General features: G+C 42.5%; 1 protein-coding gene across 1 annotated transcript; it reads left to right on the plus strand.

Moving 5' to 3' along the window:
- The first annotated feature begins 5,824 nt into the window (after positions 1 to 5,824).
- Positions 5,825 to 10,439, plus strand: LOC134494563 (uncharacterized). The gene is made up of 4 exons (XM_063299815.1): positions 5,825 to 5,841; positions 6,188 to 6,289; positions 7,989 to 8,806; positions 9,144 to 10,439. The coding sequence occupies exons 1-4, from the start codon at positions 5,825 to 5,827 to the stop codon at positions 9,725 to 9,727; spliced, it is 1,521 nt and encodes a 506-aa protein (XP_063155885.1). The 3' UTR covers positions 9,728 to 10,439.
- Positions 10,440 to 27,017: the final 16,578 nt, after the last annotated feature.

Genomic DNA, 27,017 nt, shown 5'->3' on the forward strand with positions numbered 1-27,017 from the left:
CGGATTCGCCGTTCACCACCAGCACCATCGGCCACTAGCCAACCTTTCGGCTTTGAGCTAGCTGCGTCATCACATCTGGGGCTAGTTGAACTCATCCTCTGTTCCTCCCCAGTAGCATTTTGACCATCTTCCGACCTGGGATTCTCATCTTCCGATGGTATACTGACATATCTCTGGTTGTACTGATCCATTTAGTTTTCACTGCAAGAATACTGGGGTGGGTTGCCATTACCTTCCCCAGGGATCACATTTAGTCTGACCTCTCTGTCATGACCTTCCCATCTTGGGTGGCCCTTCACAGTTTAGCCCATGGCATCACTGAGGTGCTCAAGCTTCAGCACCATGACAAGGTAATGATCCTTTGCTGAAGGAATTCAATTTAGAGGACCTCAAAAGTCTGTTTGTGTATATTTAAATGGATGGAATCGCATGAAATCACCAAATCTCATTCGATCTGGTGATCTTGACAAAAGACATACTTTTATTTTGGTGAGCACACCAAGGAACCACCTGCAATGCTTCTGGGCCCTGGGGTACTCAGGGACCACAGGTGTGGTGTGGGCCCTGGACCATAGGTTGTTAAGCATTTAGATACACCAGCTGAAAAACGATAGATTGCTGATAATTATTGGGTAGATTAGAAATAAAATAAATAAATAGCTATGACAGTTTCAATTCAAGTATGTTTGATTTTGATTGATATGTGCAATCAAGTCAGTGTCAACTTTTGTAACCACATATATTTTCTCCAGGGCAATCTGTCCCCAGCCTGGTCCTTCAGGTATTCCAAAATGTACTCATAACTGCTGTAATCTAGTTGATCCAACTTGCTGGTAGTTGTCCTCTTCTGCACTTTCCTTCCAAATTTCCCACTACTATAGACTTCTCCAGAGAGCTAAGTTTTCACATAGTAAGTCCAAAGTATGATAATGATCCACTTGTTTGCTTTCTTGGTTCTCCATGGTTTTCTCAGGACCAAAGTTTCAACACTAAAGTTCAAAAGCATCAATACTCTATCCTGCTTCTTCAAAGTCCAATTTTCACATCCATAGACAGTCACAGGGAAAACCATTGCTTGCACTATTCTGTTCTTTGTAAGTCTAGATGCATACCACTGAGTATCTTTTCCAAGGCTTTTATTGCTATTCTACCAAGTCTAGCCTGCAGCATATTTCTTGACTGCCGATTCCTTTTCTGTTGATAGTCAATCCTAAAAGGCAAAAAAAATTATTCTGCCACTTCAATATCTTTATTCTCAATTCTAAAGCTGGTTGCTGTATCTGTTATCATTAGTTCTTTATATTTAATCTTAGTTCTATTTCTTCATTGTGCTCCTTGCTTTCATTACGAGAACTTGCAGACCATTTGCATTTTCAGCTATCAGAGTAGTATCATCAGCATAGTGCAGGGTATTGATGTTTCTTCCTTCATTTTAAAACCACACTCATCTTCTTCCAATCCAGCTTCCTTCAGTATACATTCTACATATAGGTTAAATAAATAAGGAGAGAGTATGCAGTTTTGTCTCACTCTTTTGCCAACCTTCTGTTCGTACTGTGGCTTCCTGACCTGTGTATAGGTTCAAGTATCTTTAAGAACAAGAACTTTAAAGCAATGCTCAAAATACTGCATTCCTGAGATGTGGTGGGGAAGCTCACATTTCCCATTTATGATGTGTATGATATTGTGATTTGGGCATTTTTTCCTGATCAAATTAAAAGGAGATTTAATCAAGTAGATCACTGAAGAGGAAAGGTGACTTGATACCTCTATAGCTCCTTCTCCTCATAGGAACTACCTGAATACTTACAATGGGACATCTGCATTGGTTGCCAGTGCTTTTCCAAGTTTGCTTCAAGGTGCTGTTTCTGACTAATAAAGCCCTAAATGAACTTAACACCAAGATCTCAGCAGATATATTTTGATCTTCTATAATCTGGTATCCTTCGAACGTTATGGTATACTACAACTCCTAGAAGTGCTTGCATATAGGCCAATAAAGCTGGGGGATTCTGACAGCTCTTGTGTTCATTTGTCATGACTCAATATGCCATCTTACCTAGCTTAATTTGAGTCAATCAGAACTCTAGAACATCTTTTAAAATCTGGAACAGTTTTCTCCAATTTGGTGCCCTCCAAATATATTAGAACTAGGCACTATGACCATAGTGATAAATTGGAATTCAGTTACACCTCATGGAATTCTCTGAGGTATAGTCCCAAAACATCTGGAGAGCATCAAGATGGGGAAGGCTACTCCCTGGAGTATGTGAATAGCGATTTTAAGTGTGCAACATATATACTGCATACTTTCAGAAAACAACCCCAGTGCAAGGCAGTTCTAATGTCCAATTAATCTGCAACACAGTCTTGTTTTCAAGATGACTTGAATCCCAGCATTTCACTTTTAAAAATCATTAAGAATTGGCTCCAATCTAAGCATGAAGCAAAATATAACACTTGCTTTGCACAGTCAGTTTCAAAGATTATGATTTCTGTATCTCTAAAATGTTTCATTTTTTATTTTTTTTTAAAAGAAAGATATGCTGTTATTTTTATTTATGCTTCAGAATTAAAGTCAATTTGGCTATAGTCTGGGCAAGCAAGGTATTATTCATGCAGAACTTTTGAAGTTTCACTTCAAAATATATATTGACATGTATGCATTCCTTGCCTGTCATGCTGGCCATGTGATTGCCGAAGCAACTTTGGACAGCGCTGGCTCTTCGGCTAAGAAACGGAGATGAGCACCGCCCCCTAGAGTCGGACACGACTGTGCAGGGGAAACCTTTACCTTTTTTTTTATTTTGAAATGAAGGTATACATTTAAAGTCTATATATACATACACACACACACACACACACACTTACACTCAAGCATCTAAACCAACCAGATGAATTGCTTAACAAAAAAAATAAAATTGGTATATATTTACATGTGAATAAAAGCAGTATTTCTGAAGATGATTTAGGCAAATTACAACTAGTATCATTTCAAAGAAGTATTCTTTTATGTGAGCTCCTTAACTTTTTATAAACATTGCATTAATTTTTCTTTGGGAAGATCTTTTTAATCAATTTAGCTTTTTTCATCAATTAAGTCTTGCTGCTCCAAATATAAATATATTCTGAACTGTGCAAACTATTACTCTATAAGCTGAAATGGAAAGATATCCATTTCTCCCTCCTACCCTCTACCCCAATATCTCACAGATTGTCATCCCTTCCTGCTAGACATATACATTTGCAGCAGGAAATGTTTTACAGAGGAAAGTTTGCACACAACTTGAACATAAGTTATAGAGAGTTCCAGCTTACACAGCCATTTACATACATGAGCTTAATGGCCTAAAGAGCCCCTTCCAAACCATGATTCTATGAATAACAACAGCAACATTTAATAACACTAATAAAAATAAAATTAAACTTCAAAATATTCACAAGCGATTTGAGTATTATGCAACTCATCACTACTGATATCATAGGAATTATCCAAGGGTTACTAGTGAATGTTGGTGTCCACACTATTGCTAATTGCCACACTTGAAAAGGAAAAGATAAAATGAACAGAGACATTTGTGAAAGGTGAAAGGTCCCCTGTGCAAGCACCGAGTCATGTCTGACCCTTTGGGGGGATGCCGCTTTTGTGACATTTTCTTGGCAGACTATAGCGGGGTGGTTTGCCATTGCCTTTCCCAGCCGTCACCTTCCCCAGCAAGCTAGGTACTCATTTTACCAACCTCGGAAAGATGGAAGGCTGAGTCAACTTGAGCTGGCTACCCGAGAGAGAATCCAGCTTCCACTGGGATCGAACTCGGGTCGCGGGGAGAGTTTTGGTTACAATACTTCCGCCTACCACTCTGCGCCACACGAGGCTGTAAGAGAGACATTTACATCACATAATATATCTGAATTCTCTGCACATTTATGGTGCAATGGACAGGCTGCCTACAAAAGTCCTGAACATTAAGCGGATATATTTTAGGATATATTTTAACTGTTACTGCTGTTTGCACAGCATTTTTAACACATAGTTCCTTTGCTTTGCAGTAGATTCTTCCTCCACTACTTCCAGACCCCAAGTGACCTAAGCATTAGCAGAACAAAATGAAAACTTGGAGGAATATCCCCCAAACACCAGAAGTCTCCTGTCACCAAACAGAGCCCTTTTACAGGGGCCTCTGATAATGGGGAAAAGAAGAAGTCATGCATCAGGTTATTATGGATCAGAATGGAGACATCAGAAAACTACACCTGTCATAACCTGTCAAGATCTCTAGGTGCAGTTATCAGGTTTCCTTGATAAGCAGACTGACATACAGAAGAGTTTGGTTGAACTATATATCTCATTCCACACCATACCCAGGCCTGCAATTACGGTCTGTGTCACCCAGGGCAAACATGGATTCCACGCCCATTTTGGTGTCCCCCCCCAGCACTCATTTTGGTGCCCCCCAGCACAGCACCCGGGGCACATGCCCCACTTGCCCCCCTCCCAGTTGCGGCCCTGACCATACCACCTCCACAACCTGTGGCTTCTTTTCAGCAAGTATAACTGGATAAGCAACACAATGAAATTGATTACAAAATTCACCATTTGTTTCTCCAGCTTCAAGATGCAGAGCTCGCATGCCACTAATAAAAGGTGCTCTGCTAGCTGTTGTTAAAGGACATGACCCGATGTCTCATCCCCAACCCACTGAAGAGGCAGCCTAGTCCTCTTTAGCTGTTCCAGTTTTGAAGTAGTGATCTATGATGCTTCATTAATGATGTTAACTATGACATTGTCATGGGCTGTGATCCTCCCAGCTCACTTCAGACTCCTATAGGTATGCCCCTCTCTTCCAGTCACTAGATGCTGCCTTTCATGCCCCTTAGGGCAGGGGCTGCCAAAGAGACCAGACCCCTGGCTTCTGTAGAGGCATTGCCTGCATAAATGCATTTACTTCTCCCTCCTGCTTCACCCATGCCCAACCTCCCTTCCTGTGGCATGTCAGGGTTTTGGACCCTGATTCAGTTCTTTCAGAAGAGAGAGAGACAGCCCAAGTGATACTTTGTAGATGTGGAGCACCTTAATGCAGCAACGTGTCACTAAGGCCACTTGAAAACAGGCTAAATCACCTGTTCCAGGCAACTTACAATATTTGTCTAACCAATTAATGAGCGTATCAGTGGTTGTTTTTCCCAACAAGCTGGAAGGGAACATCATTAGGAAAATCCACCATATGCTGTCCTTCGCTTATCCTGCATTAAAGTCATAAGGGCAGCACTGGTGTGGCATTAGGATGAACCCAAGGCAGAATAAAGGCTGGGGAATTCAGGAAGTTGAAGTCCACATATCTTAAAGTTGCCGAGGTTGAACAACGCTGATCTAGAGAGAGAAACTTTGGATACCACATGACCCTTTTCCACGCACAAGAACCCGTTCAAGGAATCATAAAATGCCCATGTGTATATCGTGGCTTATTGAGCAAGCCATACTTAGGCAAACCAGGGCTTAACTGACATCCAAGTCCTGTCAAACTCTGACAGTTTGTCCCAGAGGAGAAAGGGGCACCCTCTCGCCGGTGGAGAGAAACGAGGATGGACGAGCGCCGCCCAAGCTGGCCCAGAGCGCAGCAACCCGGGGACTGAGGGAGCGCGGACCCCCACCGCCTCGCGCGTGGCCACACCCCTGAAGTGGCCGGAGGTCTGGCGGTCACATGTGCTCTCTCAGCAAGGTGGGAAGGACGAGTGCTTTGAATTGCGAGCGCTGTCCGTTTGAAGACCATTAAAGTTGCAGCTCCGTTTCGCGGGAGTTTCTGCTTCTACGCCTGCCTCAGAAATGCCGAACTTTAAAAGGTAAAAAAAAAAAAGAGGGAAGCTTTCTAGGATCTTTTAACTCTGCTTTCTGTTGCACTTTATTTTCCTTCTTGCAATAACCGTTGCAAGCCTCAAACTCTCCATCTCCGGAGACCCGCTTGCAGCGAGAGAGGATGCCCTTAAGCCACCTGCACCCGATATACCCATGTTATTCTTCGCAGCTTTTCTTTTGCAAGTCCCCTTTTTTAGCTTCTCTTCCCCGCCCTTCCTCATGCTCCGTCCTCTGATTGGAAGGTTTGCCTGTCAGTCAGCAGCTTGACTTTTGCTCTCCCCACCTTCCTGATGGAGTGTTGGTGCCCCGCCTTCTTCCTCTGCTTTTGTCCAGCCTCTTTGAAGGAGGCTCCGATTGGGTCGATGACGTGCTTGTCCTGCCGCCGGTCCAATCGCAGCCGGTTTGCTTGCCAACGAGCGAGCCGGGAACTTGCGAGTAAGTGTGCGACTGTGGGAAGGGGAGCAGAGGAGGGTCGGGCGGCTCGTGCGAATGCGACATGGCCGTCATAGCCTAGGAGAGCAGCTAGGGGTGGCTCCGAAAGTGCGGGAGAGCATCACCAGAGGGACTTGCTGGGAATGGAGAGGGGACTGGGAAGAGAGCGGATGTACTCCAGAGTTGATATTTCTAAGATATATTTCAAAACGCGCGCAACGACCCAGATTTAAGTGCCCCGTGGGAGAGACGAGGAGGCTGTCATCGCGGACCCAGCCCTTGGCAGCTAACGGTCTGGGCTGTGTGGTTTCATGCGAGAGTGCCTGCCATCTTCTGCATCTGTTTTCCCCCCTTTCAGAGCAGGTTGAGTTTTGAAAGGAAAAGATCTGGTTTCTGGAAGAGGGGAGCTCTCTGCTTTTCGGATTCTGGCAGGCACGATTTGCAAACCGCCAACTTCTGTTTAAGGAATTGCCCAGCTAGATTGGCGGGGACCAGGGTGGGAGTAATCGGGGAAATCAGTAAGGGAGCTAAGACGGCTGTAGACTACTCTCCTGAATCTTGCACCCTTAAGATGTATTGGATCTCTATCCGTTATGTCTGAAGCTTGTATCAGCCCCAGTCAACATAATCCTATTGGCTGGGTAATGGGAGTTTGGTCCAGCCTAACTGGGGAGCATCAGGATATAGGAAGTTGCTAAAGAAGTCCATCCACAAAATTTCTTTACTGACTGAGCAAAAACAGATATATATCCATAGCTTGTCATTTGCAATATGGCAGTTTCTTAACGCCCTTGCTGTTAGTAATCAGATTTCTATACTGAGCCCCCCTTGTTTCTTCCTGGGCCCTACAAGGCCTAAATACTACTGATACAACAGGCCTAATTCTGTCTATTTTTTGTTTTAATGTATGGGTGGAAAATTATGTTGAGTCCCCAACTCAAGCTCTAAAAATGCAGGATTACTAGTGGCTTGGCTATATTTTATCAAACCTCAAATGCAGGCATTTAATTGGTTCTAGTGTTTTAAGGGGGTTGCTCTTTCAGAGTTTGTTACCTCATTAAATGTCTCCATTAATGCCCTGCTTTTATAATCTGAATACCTGAAGGCCTGGCTAGGTGAAAGCAATGCTATCTTCACGTGGTCTTGTTTTGTGCTGAATTCTGATAACTGAACTTAAACATATTTACGTAGAGGTAAATTGTAGTAATTGCAATGGCAGTTCCTAAGCACATTGACTTAGAAGAATGATAGTCATCTTACATGAGTTAAGAATAACTTTTGAATCATATAAAATATTGAGGATAAGTACTATGTAAATAAAATTCTCTTATAAATAAAGTGAAATCACACCACTGTATTTCTCTTTCAGTTCAGGAAAGAGCTTCAGACTTATTCATAATTATTCCCAACTGTTGAACTGTAGATTTTTAACGTATGTAGTTTCCTTTGGATTCAAGCCATGAACAGATTATGGGAACTAGCTCTGTAGAGCACAAGATGGTTCTTCTATTATGTGTCAGGCATATACATTCTTTTAAAACAAATTTCTGATTGTGTATTTCTTTGAGAAAGCAGCATATTAAACATAAAGTGGTATTATGTTTATGCAGTCAGGACTACCAAACAAGGAACCCCAGAATAATCAGTACAATTTTCTTTGCTGTATTTGCAGAATGTTAATGTTTGACTTCTCTTTTGACAGCAAGGGCCTAAAGAAGAGAATGGCTGGCAATTATGATCTCTTAAAAAGTCTGCAGAATAACTTGCAAGAACTGAACAACCTCCGGGCAAAATATATTGCATCAACGAAACGTCCATCATCAGTTGGGATTAAGTCATTGCTTTGTGACCAACAGCAACTGCCAGGGGAGAATATGAACATCCAGTCATTTGCTCCTAGGAAGAGTATCCGCCACCGTAATCCTTACTGGCCTGATGAAGAAATACGGACCTTCATTGAGATCTGGGGTGATGACCAGGTCCAAGCCTCACTGGCCACCAACTTTCGCAATGAGGCACAATATGAGTGGATCTCTGATAGGATGAGAGAATATGGCTACGACCGGGATATGAAGCAATGTCGTTTGCGTGCCAAGGAGCTTCGGCGAGGATACAAGGCAATTGTTTGTGGAAATAACTCTTCTGTGAGCGGTCAACGTGCCTTGCCATTTTATGATTCCTTGAACAGTTTCCTGTGCATGCACAAGGGTCTTGTGGTGTCCAAAGTTTCTCTATCTATAGATAGAAGAAATCGAGAGGCCCAAAAATTGGGCTTGGAGCAAGAAAAAAATGAAAAGCTAAGTGTTGTCTTGGTTTCTGATGATGATGAAGCATCCATCCCAGAACCTACAGATGACTCCAATGGCTATTTTCAAGATGCACAGATGGATTCCGAACCTATAAATGCCCAGTCTCCAGGTGATGAATGGGAGCCTCATGGAGAAGATGGCATTCTTGCAGAAGATGTGGCTTCATCCAATTTTCTCAATGCAAGAGGAGATGGTCATTCCATCGGTTCAGGTGAACATTAAGGATTACAACCCCACTTTCAGAAATATGGATTTTCTGGTATTATAATTAAATTAGGATTTTAAGTGGGGGGCATGCTTAATTGCTTTAAAATGGATGGGAAAATGCTGCCATTTAATGTTGCATAAAATTAATTCCATTGACTCTTAAGTGTACAAGTTTTGATATTGCTTACTTATTGAAGTGTTTGCACCTGTTCAGAGGTTGCTTCTTTATCATGATTTGACTTGCCCCAATGTTAAATGTTAATGAATTCTAATGAAATTAAGATATAAGTGTGGAATGGTTTTTGCCATTTGATAACTTCCATTCCTTTCTTTCAATGCAGGCCCATCTGGCACTTTCCCCAGAACTTCCCTGGTTGATACTGACAGAATAAGCAGCAACCACTGGAACAGAAAACAGAGGAGACAAACTGAAACTGCTTCAGATGTAGTAGATGCCATTTCCCAAGTGGGTGACAGACTAGTAAATGCTCTGTCTGATTTGCACTCAAAACACAGTGAAACCTCTGAACTTGCACAGAGCAGAGCAAGTGATGCCCATAAGGAAGAGTTTACCACACTTGCCAATCATGTGAATCAGGCCACTCAAAACATGGACAAACTGATTACTCTCATGGAGACATCTACCAGGAGAATTGCAGATGCCATGGACAGACAGACAGCTGCCTTGGAGAATCTGGCACAATTGTTTGCTGCAAGAGCACCAGCAATTTCAGTGCCCTTGGCATCCCAGGGACAGTCTATGGTGTCTTCTCCAAGAATTTGTGCTTCAGTCCCATCACCCCCAACAGAACTATACAATACTATGAACACTTTAAGGGGAAATTGCCCTGCTAATCAAAAAGCACTGGATTTGCCTGCTGAAGAATGTCATCCAGTGGCAAAGAAAATAAAAACAGAAGACTAATACAACATGTTTGAAAATCCCCAAACATACTGTTCTGTTCTGTTCTCATGAGATGAACATTCATCCTTTTTCTTTCTTTTTTTAAATGCAGTAAGGGAAAAAATAAGATGAATGGTATAAGAAATACTGTGGCTTGTTTATTTTTTTTAATAAAAAGATTTGTAGCTAGAGCATTATATTTGTAGGTGGTTTTATATAGCATTTGGAAGGGTGAGCATTGCCCATTATGATGAAATTGTACAGTTCATTGGCATTCCACTATTCTGTAGTTTGATTTCTATTCTGCTGCTTAAGTGTGCAACAGGCTGTGGTCCTATGCACGCTTACTTGGGCATAAGACATGTAGGCTTTATTTCAGGTTGCAAATGTGGTCAAGATGTTGGCTTTGGACCTGAAGAGCATATTCAGAATTTTAATACAGCCATGAACATACTGGATGGCTTTTAGTGGATTCTTTTGAGACACCATTTTTTCTGATCTCTAGATGAGCAATACAAATGACTTACATCATTTTGTGATTCAAAGATGAACAGTTTAAAAGATCGTGAATCTTTGTGCACATTGCTACTGGTATAGAAGGCAAGAGTAGAGAACTCTTTTTGTGCTATATAAATCCTGTTATTAAATCAATAAGATGCTACTACTAATGGGCTGTTTTTCTCCCTAATTTCACTGAAACCATGTGCCAGATAAATCAGTTGGTAACACAAAATTTTGTCCATTTTTTCTAACATACACTTTTTAAGGTAATTGCTGCTGCTTTTGAAAGATTGGAAGCCAAGCTGCTCAAAGCCATGTTCATGTCCCCTCCACTTTGAAGCTGAAATGAAGCCAATGCATGGTGAAATGAAGCATAGGAAACTTTTGACTTAAACCCACCTACAGTTTCCCCATGCGTTCTATGCAGTTGGAATACTTGCCCTGTTTTAAATATGAGGAAGCACAGTCTCGTGAATTGTTGTTGGACACCAGCTCCCATCATCCTCAGCCACCACATCCCATGGCAGGGCTTTTGAGACATATGTCCAAAAGCATTTGATGAGCCAGTTAAGTTCCTCATTTCTGGACTTAATTCAGCATTTATTTCTAATAGCAAGCTAGATGTCTTTGGGCAGATCATTAGGAATGACACACCTGACTTCTATATCTGATACTCAATGCTGCTTCACCACTTTGGGAGAGAGCCATATTATGGCTTACTGCAATATGTAAATTTGGTCTATCATCCTTTAAATAGGGTAGCCATTTTTGGTATACGAAGGCTTATTAATCTCATGACTAATACAGGATAGGCAAGCAGGGTCTTTTCAGATGTTTTGGGTTACACCTACTTCCTTTTACTATGGACTTTGTTGGCAGTGGCTAATGTCAATCAGGCCAACATCTGGAGTGCACAAGGTTGACTATCCCTGACTTCCCCAGAACTGTCTTATTAAAAGACGTTTTTCCTGAATTTGGAAAACTAAAATTCTACTTAATTTTTTCACCAAGTGATAATATCAAAGCCTAAGTGGTGTGATTTTTTTTCAGACAAATAATCCAAGTAAAGTTCTCTTTTTCTTTCTTCCCTTTCTTTGTTCCTTTTTCAGGTAAGATGCCGAAAGTGCTTTCAGAAAGTTGGCTCTTTTTTGAGGTATATAATGCAGTCCAGCTTCTTTCCCTTCTATAGCCCTTTGGTTATGTGCTACTCCTCTAGCCCCACGCTTCCCTCCCCCCCCCAAAAAAATTCAGCACTACTGTAGTATGGCAATTAGACATAAGAAAAATATTCTGCTACTAATAGAAGCTTTTTTCTCAGCCTATGGCCTGCGGAATGGGGAAGATCATGGACTTTGTCCAAATACCCCCCCCCCCTCAGCAGACTGCAACCCATTTTTCCCTCTGGCATTGGAAACTTTTTGTAAGTCTAATTACCGTATGTGAAGGAGCACCTTGAAATGTAACACAACATGAATCCTATAAGACCATAAAGATTAAATATATTCATTTTAATATAACCATTCAAAAACTGCTACTTGGGTGTTGCCTCACATTTCTTTGAGGTGGCCATTTCTGTTGCATTTCAGGTGTGTGCAAATTGTTTAGCTGTGCAAATTGTTTAGTCCGAGGACCATAGTTGACCTTTAATTGGCATGCTGAGGATTGCTCTTCAAAAAGTGAGGAGAACAAGGGAAAGAAGGCAAGACAAGTCCTTTAAGCTATAGTAAAATTAAGTGGATGTACAGTGGATATGATCACATCCATTCTTTTCTTCTGTCGTCTTAAAAACTACAATTTGGCAGCAATTTCTGGAAGCACTCAGTTGTACACAGAATTGTTGTAGGGTTGCATGCAGCTCTGGGGCACTGGATTGTTTACTTCGTGATTAGACAAAAGTTGGAGTTACCACCAAGGTTGCCATGTAGTGTAGAATGCTTTTCTGAATTCCAGCTGGTTGTCTCCTTTCCATCCTTTGGCCTCCAGGTTTTCCCCTCAAAACTCATTTAGCATTATGTGGTAAAATGCTGATATTTAATGTCTAGTTTGTGGGTCAGGGAGGAAGGGAGCTGGCTTTCTTTTTTGTTTTGGAGGAGTGTTTGCCCTCTAATTTGTACTTCTGGAAATCTCAGGTTACTCCTCCAAGCATGATGATTTCCCTCTTGTATCTGTCACTGGCTCCATTTATACCATAATCTTGTTGGCACAGACTAGTTGAATGTATCATTGGAGGGAATAAAGTTTATGGGGATGGGGGTGTTTCCTGATAGAAAAGAGAGAAAAGAATATAGCAGACAATATCCTGTAACTGTCAATGTGGACTCGGATGCAGTGTAGAAAGGCAAGAAATTTGGAGAAGATTGGCAATATGTTTCAAGTACATACAATACATTGCACACAGCCACTTTTAATTTAAAAGGTGTATCTTTTTTCTTCTTCTCAAATGCCTATTTGTAACCAGGATCTGCCACTCTACTACATAAACTCAGGGTTACACATTTCCTGAGTAATGCTATTTTAGCTTTCAGAAGCTTTTACCATTTTTACATGCCTAATCTACCAATAAAGTTGGATAGTAAAAATTGAAATAAGGTAGCAAGTGATAATTTATTAAGATCGGTAAGTGTGACCATTTGAAAATAGATAATAGATAATTTTGAGTCCTGTTGAATGCAAATAGATGTCCTGTATTGTAAACAATCATAGGATTGTGGTTTCTGATCTGAGACAAGTTATTTACAATGTTTATGCAGGAAATGAGCAAAAGAGAATTGTTTGAAAACAATTCCATTGCAATTGACGTGGCTTTTCTCTTCGATTTATCAAGAGGAGAAATGCAGTGACTGATCTAAATACCATTTGTGAAATCAGCCTAGGGATTTCAATTAAATCTCATAAAAAGTAATGCTTCTAAGGGAAGTAATAACATTTAAACTTGTTTGTATTTGGGGTATAAGTGCAATTAAATATACACATAATTCCCAATGACTGCAGCATGATTTTGTGCAAGTAATAATCTACACTAAAGAGACCCAAATTAACATATTCCTAATAAGTGTTAAGACATTATTTCATAGCTGTTTCTCAGGACTTTGATTCAGTTCTATTTCTATAAGCAACAGGTTAATGTTAATGAAAGTTGAATGCTTAAAAACCTTTTCCAGAACAACTTTTAAACATAATTCAGAAATCACTATTTTAATCCATGTAGACAGTCAAGGTACATGAGAAGCAGTTATGGTAAGTGCAACTTTGCCTACCACAGCACTTCTTCATTGTTTTACAACCAAATTTACTTTGCAGGCATTGTATTATGCAGTTAGGCCAGTTCATCTTTAATGACTCAAATCATGGCATTTCTGCAGGTCTATGGAAAGTGTTTCTGTAGCTCATGATTTGAGGGTGGGCTCTCTCAAGAGTCTTGGTGCTATCCAGTATAGAAAACAGGTGGGAGTATTCTTCCCCTGGTGACTTCACTGATTGTTTTCTTCTACTACTACTGTTTTCAACTACAATTATTTGTGCAAGTGCACAAGGCCAAAGGTGGTATAAATGCTGAAATGGGCAGGATTGTGCCTCTTCTATGTTTAGCCCTGCCTGTTTGTCTCTGCTTCTGTACTGCACAAAATTCAAACCAATTCAGACAAATACAAGGTAGGAAGCTATCTGACCCATAATACCATTAATTATCTGTGTCACCCTCCCAGATAAGGATTTTTAACTTCCTGGTTTGACCTGTTTGCTACAACTTTTCTCTAGTATATCAAGTGTAAAAAGAAGTGTTATTTTGCTGAGCCAAGGGTGTGTGCAGCAGGTTTTTCTTTATTTCACTAACACTTGTTCTGCCAGGTAGTAACCACAATTAGTGTTTTTGGTTTTGACATCCAGTCAAAATAAAAAGGTAAATCTGCAGGTAATGTTTTAAATAGTGGACTAAATGGAAATTATTGTTCCTGATTATCTGCAAGGTGAGGTTTAGGTGTAGACCACAAAGATTTAGAAGGCGAGGCTTATTCTGAAATAATTTTTAAAGTAAGCTCTTACTGGACTGGCTGGAATGAATTATTTTCTGCCAGGATGTCCTGCCCAGCAGATTGTAAGTGATTGAAAGGCTGCGCTTCACCAAAAACACCAAGTCAGCCCATGTCTTCTCATATAACTACACTCACAGAGCAAATGGTTCAAGAAAAACTAGGACTAAGCCCTCCAGATTTCAGCTTAAAAACTCCAGAACACACTAGAGACAGAAAATGTTTGTTTTCTTCTATCTCTTTGCAGCCATCTAGTTATTGCCCAGGTTTTGCAGCCTCAAAGGTTCTCAGTCTGTCTTCCCAAGCTGAAAAGCCTACACCTGTTTTGTTTTGGCTGAATCCAGAACAGGACATCATTTCAAGGTTTTTTTCATGTAGACTTCAGCTAGCCCAACCAGAACTTACAGAACAAGACTGTTGGCTTTGGTTTTTCACTTCCTATACATCTACAATCCTAGAATGTTGACCAGGATCCAAGGATGCACAATCCTTCAGCCAAGTGCTGCACCTGGCCTTTCAGTAGTATATCTAGGGCTGCATTCCAACATTTTTGTAGCATTAGGGCAAAAAAAGTGGATGAGATCAGCCCAGAAAGTAAACTTGATCTGATTTAAAAGTATTATAGTTCCTGTTGCTTCTAATGTCTTAAGTGTTTTCCCCTCCTGTCAGAATGAAAATTACAATTTGGTGACAATTTTGGGAGGAGTGCTTAAGACTACATTCAAGGTTTTCGAGGGTCTGTTTCATCAACTAATTCATTGTAGTTGACTCCTGATGACTTTACGAGCGAGTCCATGATGTTCTCTTGTGAACGATACAAAAAGTGGTTTGCCATTCCATTCTTGGATTTTTTTTTATTTTCAGTCTAGCCTACAGCTCTGATATGCTCTTCTAACAAGGCCCTGCCCCGCCTTGATTCCAATCCTAAACAAGATCAGCCAGTACTACTATCTGTTGAGGTGGTTCATGGTATTAAAACTTTAATTGGTCTTATCCAGCCTAATAATCTGTTCCTGCAGCAGCCAGTCTGGGAAGCCCAGAAATAGATTACATGCTTAATAGCTGTTCCCTAGAACACAATATTGAAAGAATAAGGATGACCTCCAAATATACAGTACCTAGATACAAAGTGTAAGTACAGTACCCTGACTATCCTGAGACACAATATGGAAGAACACATATTTTGTCCAAACCTAAGGGCATACATGTTTGATTGGAAACCATCATTGAATATACACAATGACTGTTCAGTACATGATAACCTTAATTAAAAAGACATGCAGAACAATCTATTTGTTTTGCAAGCATGTCTAATAAAAGATGTCATGCCAAAATGAACAGGAAGACATTCCATTCCAGACTAGCACTATTATATTAATGATGGGCAAAGAACAGCTGGGAGGACATGAGAATGCGACCCAGATTTCAACAACCAAACTACTCATTCTGATCTGTGTAGGTGTTGTAGAAGACCAGTATCTGATAACAATATTCCTGAGTCTAGTGGAAAACACCTTGTCCTATTGTCTCCTTCCCAAAAATGAAGTAAAAATGGTATACAACCCCCAGTCTGGACTAACCAAAAATTGTTAGTCCAAGCCCTATACATTGTTCTGCCAAATAGTGTAAGACAAGAGGGGGGAGCAGAGTATCCAGCTGTTCATTCCACTTCTCTCCAATGAGAAAGTTTTCTTTTTGCAGCTGCTATGCAATCCCAAGGGGGAAAAAAGATATATTTGGTTTAAGGAACTTCAGAAAGAAACTACATTTGCACCCCTGCATGCTTCAAAGCACCTTTGGGGCTTCAAATCTGAGATGCTGCATAGTCCTACTATCTCTTATCAAAAGTGGAGGTAGAGGTGTTGGGTAGTTGGGTGTTGGGTTGTATGGTTTTAAAATAATGTTATCTACCAAAACCCCTTGGCATGGAATGAACTGGCATAGATTGCACAGCTGTAATCAGAAGATGACATCTAATCATTCTAAATCCAATATTAAGGTTTTAAATTGGGGTGAGGAACTTGCAATCTCCAGATTTTGCTGAACCACCACTGTCTCACTGCTGGGAGTGCTAGATGGGGCTCTTAGGACTTGTGGTTTGGCCCCTGCCAGTGGGCTGCACATTCCACATTCCTGGCTTGTCATCTTCACTCATGAAGGAAGAGAGGGACATTGACCTGAAAGTTGTGTTGAATCAATAAGCCTGTTATATACAAGGAAGTCCCTAAAAGTAATTGCTGGGCATCCCAATGGACTAGCAGGAACAGTGCTTGTGGCACAACTCTGTAATGCTAAACCCCACTACTAAGCAAGTCTCACCATTTCTCCAGCCTCAATTGTATCAAATCAGTCATGGGCTTAAAATGGGCACCAGGAAGATAAACGCTGACTTCAGCAGCCCATGTGGAAATGCATCCCACAAAGCTACATGAATCTAATCTGCCATTGGATGATGAAGATGAATATATGAAACTCCTCATTTGTAATCAATGGATACTATTGGAAGCAGTCAAACCGCTTTGCACTGCTGATAGCAGTTAAAGGTATAATAATCAGAATAGGACATCAAGACCTAAAAGATGGTTTAGCATTACTTGGCCTTTATGATCCTCTCAGCTATGGTTTATAAATTAACTTGCTGTTTGGGCTAAGCTAGTTATGGCTCATTTAATAATCCAAGTTTAGGCAGCTGGTTCCTTCCAAATATTTTGGACTACAACATTTATTAGTTCCAGTCAGCATTTCTCTGCCAGAAAAGCAAACCAAAGAATTTTAAAGAAAAGGAAAAACTACAACTAGTTTACACTAAACCATTAACTATACCTTTTCATACTTTACTATCCTTCCAAACTAGCCTTGGTTCCATTACATCCATACACAAAACACTGATTCATACATTGTCTCAGTCTTCATATATTTATTTTGCTTTTCAGCCCTCATTCTCTCTATACATTTGGACCACTTCAACATTTTCTTTGGTGTTCATATTTATTGTTATATTCAGTCTGCATTCATTCAGCACCCTTCCATTCTAGACCTTCTCTCTTGCTGTTTTTACCACACACACTTCTTAAAGTGACTCATTCCCACTGCATTCAACTTTCCTCTATGATTCTCCTCACATACTCTCCTCTCACTTCCCGAAAACTGAGCAAACACACTTAAATATTTTTGCTCTAACGTATTCCTCGGGCAGTCCCGCATTTCAGTTTCAACCCCCACTTTATCATTTCCGCTTTTAATTCCATTCACTTTGCTGGAAACTTCTTGTTTAGCTTTTTATTTCTATCAAAATTGCTATGCATTTTGTATTTTTAAGTATTGCTGTCTTTGACTCCATTCTTTTCAACTGTGCTTTCTTCTATATAGACATTATACAATATATTTCTCTCATCCTCATTTTTGTAGCAATCTTCATCTTCAGCACATTTTGTCTTATCCACAGCAACTTCCACCATCATTCCAAGCATCCGTTTTCATTTTCCTCATTAGCATAACTCCACATGCTTTAGTGGCACTCTGTAACATAATTCGTTTTGCTTTGACGAAACAAATTCCACATCATCTTTCCTTACATCCAGTTTCTAGTCATTCCATTGAAAGATTAATGTGTTTTTTTTCTCACAAGTACTTCCTACCCAGCTAAATATATTAAGGAGTTGGAGGAATTCACTGAGATGCCATGACTGTCAGTTAATTTTCACAAATCATATCTAATGTTCTTTCATGCTCCTCCTAAAATCTAAAAAGAGGTAATAAGGCTTAGGAATTCCAACAGTATATAAATATTTAAAATATTTAAAGATAACTATTACCAAAAATATTAATTAAAATTATTAATGATTTACCAACATGGAAGAAATTAAGGAAATGGAAAGCTGATCTATAAAAATCTTAATATTTTAGAATGAATTACAGCTGTTAAAATAAAAATCCTTGCAAAGCTCAAATTTTTTTTTTAATTTCAATGCCTTCCAGTGGAAATTCCAAAACAGTTATTAAGAAATGGGCAGAAAAAAATAGAGTTTTTGTTTTCATGCAAAAAACTGAGAATTAATAAAAAGATTTTATATAGACCTCAGAAGTAGGGAGGCAGGGAATACCCAATTTAAGTATATATTATCAAGTTGTGTAGTTAGGAAATATTCCATTTATTTTGGAAGTTCCATCTAAACAATCAATCCAAATAGCAATTATATCGAAGCCAGATAATCTTATAAATCAGTGGTTCTTCCATTTTTTTTCTTAAAATAAACAAATAATGTTTTCAAATGATGCTCCAAATTTAGAAAAATAAATATATAGCTTTGATAAAGGACACTTATCCTCTAACACTTTTAATAACATAGAGCAAAATAATCAGTATGATCCAGCTCAAATGAAATTTCTGAGAGGATGTAACCTTTACATAATAAAAGATATCTATAGTAGCAACAAGGAACTTCTCAATAAAAAACAGAGCAACAAAAGGGTGACCAGTTACCATGGTTTTGCTGGCACCAACTTAAATCTTCATAAAGAACATGCTTCAGTAATTTGACCTCGTATCAATTTTGAGAATGTAATACTTAACTTTCTAGAACCAGAATGAATAATTTCAAAAAATTATAGCCTAATATTGCAATTAGAAATAGTAGATTGACCCCTCACTTTAAAAGAAGTTTTGGATACTGATTTTGGAAAAACTTTATGGGAGACAAAATGGCACGCATTATGGAAATCAGGTGGATTCACCTCAGCTTCAGTGCAAGAATTTCAGTGGAAGATTATTTTATTTATTTATTTATTTATTTATTAGATTTATATTACCGCCCCTCTCCCCCAGTGGGGGACTCTGGGCGGTTTACAATAAAAAAGATAATAAAAACATCTAAATCTCAGTCACAATTTTAAAAACGTAAATAAGATAATAAATATTAAATCCAAGGGAAGATAGAATCCAGATCCATAGGGGTGGTATGGCACCAACTACCCCAGGTGGAGCTGTTACCCTCCCCATCCCAAGCAAGGCGGCAGAACCAGGTCTTCAATTTCTTCCAGAAGTCTGGGAGCGAGGAAACCCATCTCAACTCCGGGGGCATGATATTCCAAAGGGTGGGCACCACTGCAGAGAAGGCCTGCCTCCTGGACCCCGCTAGATGAAATTCCTTTGTTGATGGGGTCTGTAGCATGCCCTCTCTGCCTGACCGGGTGGGGTGGGTTGATGTTATGGGGATGAGGCAGTCCCTCAGGTAGCCTGGTCCCATGCCATGCAGGGCTTTAAAGGTGATAATCAACACCCTGAATTGGATCTGGAAGCAAACTGGTACCCAATGCAGCTCACGTAACAGTGGTGTCACATGGGCTGATTTTACAGCACCGATAACTGTCCGTGCAGCTGCATTCTGGACCAGCTGAAGCTTCCAGATACTCTTCAAGGGTAGCCCCATGTAGAGCGCGTTGCAATAGTCTATGTGGGAGATGACAAGGGCATGAGTGACTGTTCGGAGGGCATCTTGATCCAGGAATGGGCAGAACTGGTGCACCACCCAAAGGTGTGCAAAGGCCCTCCTGGCCATGACTTCCACCTGCTCTTCGAGCAGGAGTCGCGAGTCCAGGAGGACTCCCAGGTTCCGCACTGGTTCTGAATGGGGCAGTGCCACCCCATCCAGAACCAGAGATGACAACTTCCTGGAAGCCAAGGGGCCGCCAATCCACAGCCACTTCATCTTACCAGGGTTCAGTTGAAGCCTGTTGTTCCCCAGGCACTTGGAGAGGGTAGAGAGTGCATCACTTACTTCACCCGGGATGGAAATATATAACTGAGTATCATCAGCATATTGATGATACCTCATCCCACGGTGACAGATGATCTCACCCAGCAGTTTCATGTAGATGTTGAATAGGAGAGGAGAGGAGAGAGAACCAAACCCTGCTGCACTCCATAATGGAGGAGTTGAGGGTCAGATCTCTCCTCTCCTATCCTATCACCACTGATTGGGAACAGCCCTGGAGGAAGGAGGTGAACCAGCACAAAGCTACACCGCCCACCCCCAATCCCCTGAGTCACCCCAAAAGGATACCATGGTCGATGGTATCGAAAGCCACTGAGAGGTCCAAGAGAGCCAGGATGGATGCACTCCCTCCATCCTGCCGCCAGAGATCATCCATAAGTGTGACCAATGTGGTCTCTGTCCCATATCCTGGCCTGAAACCGGACTGAAAGGGGTCTAGATAATCCATTTCATCCAGAATCCTCTGGAGCTGTAGCGCAACCACTTTCTCAACCACCTTTCCCAAAAAGGGAAGGTGGGAGACAGGGCGAAAATTGCCCAATATAGTAGGGTCCATGGATGGCTTCTTGAGGAGGGGGTGCACCAGCGCCTCCTTAAAGGCAGCCAGAAATATCCCCTCACTCAAGGATGCATTAACCATCGCCTGGACCCAACCACAAGTCACCACCTGGGCTGAGTTTACCAGCCAGGAAGGGCATGGGTCAAGATGGCATGTGGTTGCGTTAACAGTCTGGAGGATCCTGTCCACTTCCTCAGGCCAAACAGGATCAAACTGTTCCCATATAACAGGGTAAGTATACTCCCTTGGCATCTCCCCCAGACTCTGCTTCATGCTTAGGGTCCAACTTCAAATGGATCTGAGCAATTTTGTCCTGCAGATACTTTGAAAACTCTTCCAAATGGCCTATAAGTGGGTCACTGAATCTACCGGACCCAAAAGAGATAGAGCAATCTTAAACAGGGCCATTGGACGGCATTCTGCGGATGCAATAAGGGCGGAGAAATACTCATGTTTCGCCGCTCTTACTGCCACAAGGTAAGCCTTAATAGCGGCTCTAGCTTGTGTTCCGTCGGATTCAGTCTCTGTCTTTCTCCAACAGTGCTCTAGACATCTCTTAACCCTCTTCAAAACCCTCAGCTCCTCCGTGAACCACGGAGAGTGCCAGGTCGAATGAGGCAAGAGAAGTCGCACAGGTGCAATCCTGTCCAAGGCCGCGGCCACAGCCCTATTCCAGGTCATGGCCAGGACCTCTGCTGGACTGTGCAGCAGATCCTCAGGAATAACCCTCAGCTCCCTCTGAAACCCTACTGGGTCCATCAGTCACCAGGGGCAGACCAATCGAAAGGGTCCTGCCTCCCTGCAGAGTGGGGCGGCACAATAGAATCTCAGGGTTACCAGGGCATCATCTGACCATGACAACGGGGATAGATCCAACTCTCCCCTCAGATCACATTGCCACTGCTCAGACAAGAAAACCAAGTCTGGGGTGAGACCACTGTCTCAAGTTGGGTCCCAAATAATCTGGGACAGGCCCATGGCTGCCATGGTAGCCATGAACTCCCAGGCCACCTCCAAGGCATGTCCCAGGGATGGCAGGTTGAAGTCCCCCAGAACCATGGGCCTGAGGAACTCCACTGCCAACCCCGAGACGGCCTCCAGCAGCCCAGGCAGGGAGGTTGCTATGCAGCAGGAAGGCTGGTACAACAGCAACACCCACAACTGTTCTCGGGAACTCAGCTTGAAAAACAGGGTCTCACAACTGGCCACTTGCAGAGCAGCGCCCCTGAAAGCCACTAAAGATTCTCTGATGACAACTGCCACCCGCCCTCCCCTGCCCTGGTGTCTCAGCTGGTACACCTGGAACCCGGCTGGGCACATCTCAGAAAGGGCTACTCCCCCTTCTGAGCCCAGCCAGGTCTTGGTGATACATGGCAGGTCTACCCCCTCCTCTGTGATCAAGTCACATACGAGGGGGGCTTTGTTGTTCACTGACCTGGCATTAAGAAGCAGCAGCCAGAGACCGGGGCCCTCAAGGATCTGCTGCCCAGGCCCTGGATATGACCACAGAGGGCCAGAACACGCCACCAGTAATAAGCACCAGGGGCGTCTTCCCCAATGATGGCCTGCCCTCCGAGTCCTGTCATAACATCCCCAGCCTGTCACCACCTCGATTGGATAGCCCACCCCACAGCCCCCAGAGTTTCCTAGTCCAGTAGCCTCCATTCCCGGTCCTCCGGAAATTCTGGGTTTAGTCAAGGGACCCGTTCCCCACATATCTATCCTTTCGCACACAATCCCCCTTGGGCAATGGAAGGGCCCCCCAGCACACCAGCTCTTGCTCTTGGCACTGTTGTGTCCCAACCACCATCCACATGCTTACTGTGCCCCCCCCTCAACTTCTCTCACTAGTGGAGGTGAGATACTCCAGCCACTCCTAACCACCACCTGTCTCTCGCTTAGGGGTGGGTAGTCTTGCATACTATCAGCCAAACCTAACCCCCTCCCATATCTCTCACCTACGGGGGGGGGGGGGAGTACCACACTTGCACCAAGGGCCCCTAACCCTCTGCCGCCTAACAGGATGGGAATGGGCAGTCCTTCGCCTGCTCCAACAGTTCCTTGTAATTCGACCTGCCATCAAGGCTGATCTTCCACCCAGGCCATTCATTTCACCAAGAGGCACAGCAGGCACTAAGGCTGCCACCCCTCACCAAGGCCTACAAGGGCTTCTCCAGAGTCTGTCATCCCCCAAAAGCCTGGCATACTCTGTCAGTCCACTGTCCCGTCGGAGACCGCCCAGGCTTTACCCCACCAGTACAAGTTCCGCTCCAATACAGCTCCAGTCTCCAGCTTCCAGCTCCATCTATGAGGCCCGCCGTCTTCCACCACCTCGCTGAAGCCGCTGAGGCCACCCGATCTACTAGGGGTGCCTGCTGGGGGGATATCTGCCAGGGGTTGCAGGAGCTCGCCTACCGGGGGGTATTCACCAGGGGTGCCTGTTGGGGAGTATCCGCCAGGGGTTGCAGGGTTTCGCAGGGATCTGCCGGGTCCATGGAAGGTCCTCCCAAGTTCTCCCCAGATATGTTACTGCCACCACCAGAGTCCTCCACTGACCAAAAGCTCTGCCGCTCCCTTTGGTGGGGGGGATCTCCCATCTGCCAACACCGACCCGATTTTAAAGTCTGAAAGCCTTCCACTTCTCTCCTCCGCTCCCCAGCTGACATGGGAGCGGAAAGCAGCAAAAACAGCTAGAGAGCAGGGCTTATGGGGCTCATAGAGACCGGAATCCTCCCTCCCAGAATGCCGTGGTCAGTGTCTTTGCCCCGGTCGCCATCTTGGGTTTCAATGGCTTCTTATAAATGTCTGGCGCTTGAATCCAGTTAGTGTGTCTATAATGATTATTCCAAATGTTGGAGAGTATAAAAAAAGTATATTTCATATGTGGTGATCATATGATAAAATCCTACCCTTCTAATATAAAAAAATTGGTGAGATGTCATTACCAAAGAACTGAATGCTCCCCAGAGTTAGGCTTAGTGCATTTATTTTCAAGACCAAACCTTAAAAGTAAGGAATTTATTACCTACTTAATTTTAGCAGCTAAAATAATAATTGCTCAACATTGGAAACCTTAGATAATTTGACAGTTGAGATGTGGATTAACAAGGCTTCTGTAATCACCATGTTAGAAAGCTTACAGATAAATTTAAAACCACAAAACATCAGAGGCAGGAACCACAATTCTATCAAATGTGGACTGTGAGGGGGTTCTTTTGGGAAATAATACAGACCACCAACAAAGAGACCATTATCTTCTCTGTCTTTCCAGGGAATCTTTTGTTATATAACAAGGTTAACACATTTCTTTCCTAACCTTTACCTTAACACTGATCACTAAACCTACGCTGTATTATACTATATTTATACTATTACTAATGTCTATGTTTATGCCTATGTGTTATCTAATTCCTAAACAATCCTATGAACAATTCTGTTCTCCTTTGTTGCCTGAGTTAGAGCAGACTTTAGCCACCATTTAGCCACCTTCAAGTTAGTTGGCTCCTGTTGCTGTCAGCTACTATTCTGTACTGCCGCTGAAGCATTAGCTTTGCAGTTCCTCAGCCTGTGCTGGGGGCAGAAAAGGAAGGTGCTTTACCAGCTGCTGGCTGGCTGAAGGTTCTCAGCATCTCTGCTGGAGTGGTGGGGCTGCTGGGCCCTGTTTCCCCCTTTCAGTTTGTCTGCTGTTGGTTTGCTGAATCCAAGCCTGCTCCTCCTTCACCATCAGTCACCTGCTAAGCTGGCAACTGCAAATTCTTCCTTTCCACTCTCCCCTGCAACCCAAGTCTTTCTCAAACACACATCCCCAGTCAGGTACTATCAGCATTTTCCTTTTATAATTGGAACCCAGGTGTGGTCCAGTGCTCTTCAGGCTGCCTTAAAGTCCCAGGGGAGAATACAAAGGGGTGGAAGAAATCAAACTGGCCACTGCAAGGCTTTCTTTCCACATGGATGGACTCTTTCTTTCTTTCTTTCTTTCTTTCTTTCTTTCTTTCTAATGCCATCTTCCTTTCTTGGACTTCATCCACCTCTAGCTAGCTGCTGCTGCTGTTTTCCTTCTCCAAGGTCATCTCTGTGGTTCTCTATGCCAGCCTAGACCACCTAGGCACCTACTGCTGCCACCCCCAAAACTATTTGCTTTCCAGGCAAGACCATAGCAAAATGAACTATTATTTCTCTTTTTTATTTGCAGGATGATAAGAGCAGTTCACAATGAACTATTTCTTCCAGTGTCTTTTCTTTCTGACGATGTCTCTGGGGAATAAAAATGACTGCACACTGAAGTGGGTACTGAAAAACAAATTAAAGTGTCTGTGTTTGAGTAGATATTTTGCAGCGGTAATATATTTGCAAACCTCTACATTGTCTAGCTCCGGGCTGGGGGTTACCATAATGTGCCAAGGCCAAACCTTGATCTTCTATTTGGCAACTTGAAATCTTCTGCTTGTGTTTAAGAATAAAAAGACAGGCTGTTCTCATATTTTAATGCAAAGGGACTCCCAAACTGTCTGATTTATTAGTTCACCTTTGTTTAGTACATGGTAAGTTGTTTTGAAATTTTGCTGATGATTTAAAAAAAAATACTTTAATCAATTGTCCTCATACTGATTGATTGAACAAACTTTATATCCATCCAGTTCCTCAGATTCTAGGCAGCTCATATTTTTTAAAAATCACAAATATCATTTAAAACGCTCAGTTAAAACAACAAACAGCATCCAGTTTGATACAAATGAACAGTTGAAAGTTTAATCCAGCCGAAGTCAAACATCTTAAAATCCAAATCAAATTTTTAAAAAGGATGCAAATCAAGCCTGGGAAATGAAGTCACAACCAATGTTTGGAGCAGCCAATATGATAAAATGTCTCATTGAAACCATTATTTCCCTCCTTTGATCTTACACTGGAAATTAATTCATTAATTCCTAGGCTAATTCTGAATGAAGTCCATAAAGTGTTCCTTAAGCAGAAATTATAGAAGGAGAAGCTGTGTTAGTCTATGGTTGTAATGATTGCCTATTCTAAACACCATCAGACTCATAAGCAGGATCACAAAGATATCTGATTTATTAAAGAATAGTATACAAGTTCACAAAGAAAGCTGAGAATGGAAAAAGCGCACCAAATACAAACTAAAAAACCCTCGGTACAAACGAGATCCCTCCCCCCGCAGAATCTTCCCAGGCTCACAATCCCAGGTGCTCCTAACAGCTCCTGATGGTCCGCGGGAAAAGTCCTTGAGCAGAGCACATAACCCAAACACATTCCATTGAAATGAACATAGATACAGAGCTTGGCACAAGGTTTCACAGCAGCTCCCTCCCAACAGAAATGTGCATCAGCACCATGGCATGTGAAACGTTACGATGTACAGTGCACATTGAAACAGTGAACATGACAATGGTAACCCAAAAAGAAAAGGCATCTGGTAGCATCCCTTCTGACTAACACATTGTATTAAGAGGCCTAAGCTTTTGTGAGAATCAAGCCTGCCTCTGACTCAGAAATCGAAACTCCTTCTGAGTCAGAGGAGGAAATAGAAACTTAACGGGCTGAAACCGGGAAAGCAAAACCTGAAGATGAGTCAGCAGCATGGGAAGAGTCTAAGGCGCTGATTGGCCAAGATTCAGTGGAGGATTTGAATCCTCCAATCAGCATGTGCCAACGACGGGCAGAAAAGAGTGCAAAGGAGAAGGCAGCCTGATTGGCTGCAGAAGGGTCCAGGCATGCAAAGGATTGGCATAAAAGGCAGACACACGAAGAGCAAGTTGCCAGAGACAACCAGTCCTACAAGCCTGCAGCTTCTGCAGAAGAATCCCTGCCAGTGTCAGAGACAGCATCTGTTACTGAAGAGGGATCAGTGCCAGCGTTCTCCACTGAAGAGGACTTGAATCCTGCTTCTGCTGCCACTGAGGATCTTCTCACCAAACCTAGCAACCTCAGCTCTCCACGGTCATCTTGTGCACGTTCCAGGCGCACTTCTCACCCTGTTTTGTGATTCCAGCAGTGTCCAGCGTCTCCAGTCCAGCCTTGTTGTGCCTCCAGTCCACAGTTTCATTCCAAGTCTTCGGTACAGCCTTGCAAAGTTTCTAGATCACCGGTTAGTTCTAGCTCTCCCATGCAGCTTCAGTGTGCCTTTGACCTCCAGTCTCACAGTGATTCTTCAATTCAGTCCAGCCGCGTTTTGAGTGCTCAACCTTGTTCAGGAGTTTCACATCTATCTGGTCGTGAACCAATCCAGTACTTCCAGTCGAGTCCAGCCTTGCTTCAAGCCTTCAGCCTTGCTCCAAGGTCCTAGTCCAGAGAATCCAGCCTAGTCCAGGGCTTCCAGTCGAGTCTAGCCTTACTCCAAGATCTCAGCCTTGCTCCGAGTTCCTAGTCAAGAGTATCCAGCCTAGTCCAGAGCTTCCAGCCAAGTCCAGCCTTGTTCTGAGTTCTCAGACCTGCTT

This window comes from Candoia aspera, chromosome 3 (genome assembly GCF_035149785.1).
Source record: "Candoia aspera isolate rCanAsp1 chromosome 3, rCanAsp1.hap2, whole genome shotgun sequence".
Classification (NCBI taxonomy): domain Eukaryota; kingdom Metazoa; phylum Chordata; class Lepidosauria; order Squamata; family Boidae; genus Candoia; species Candoia aspera.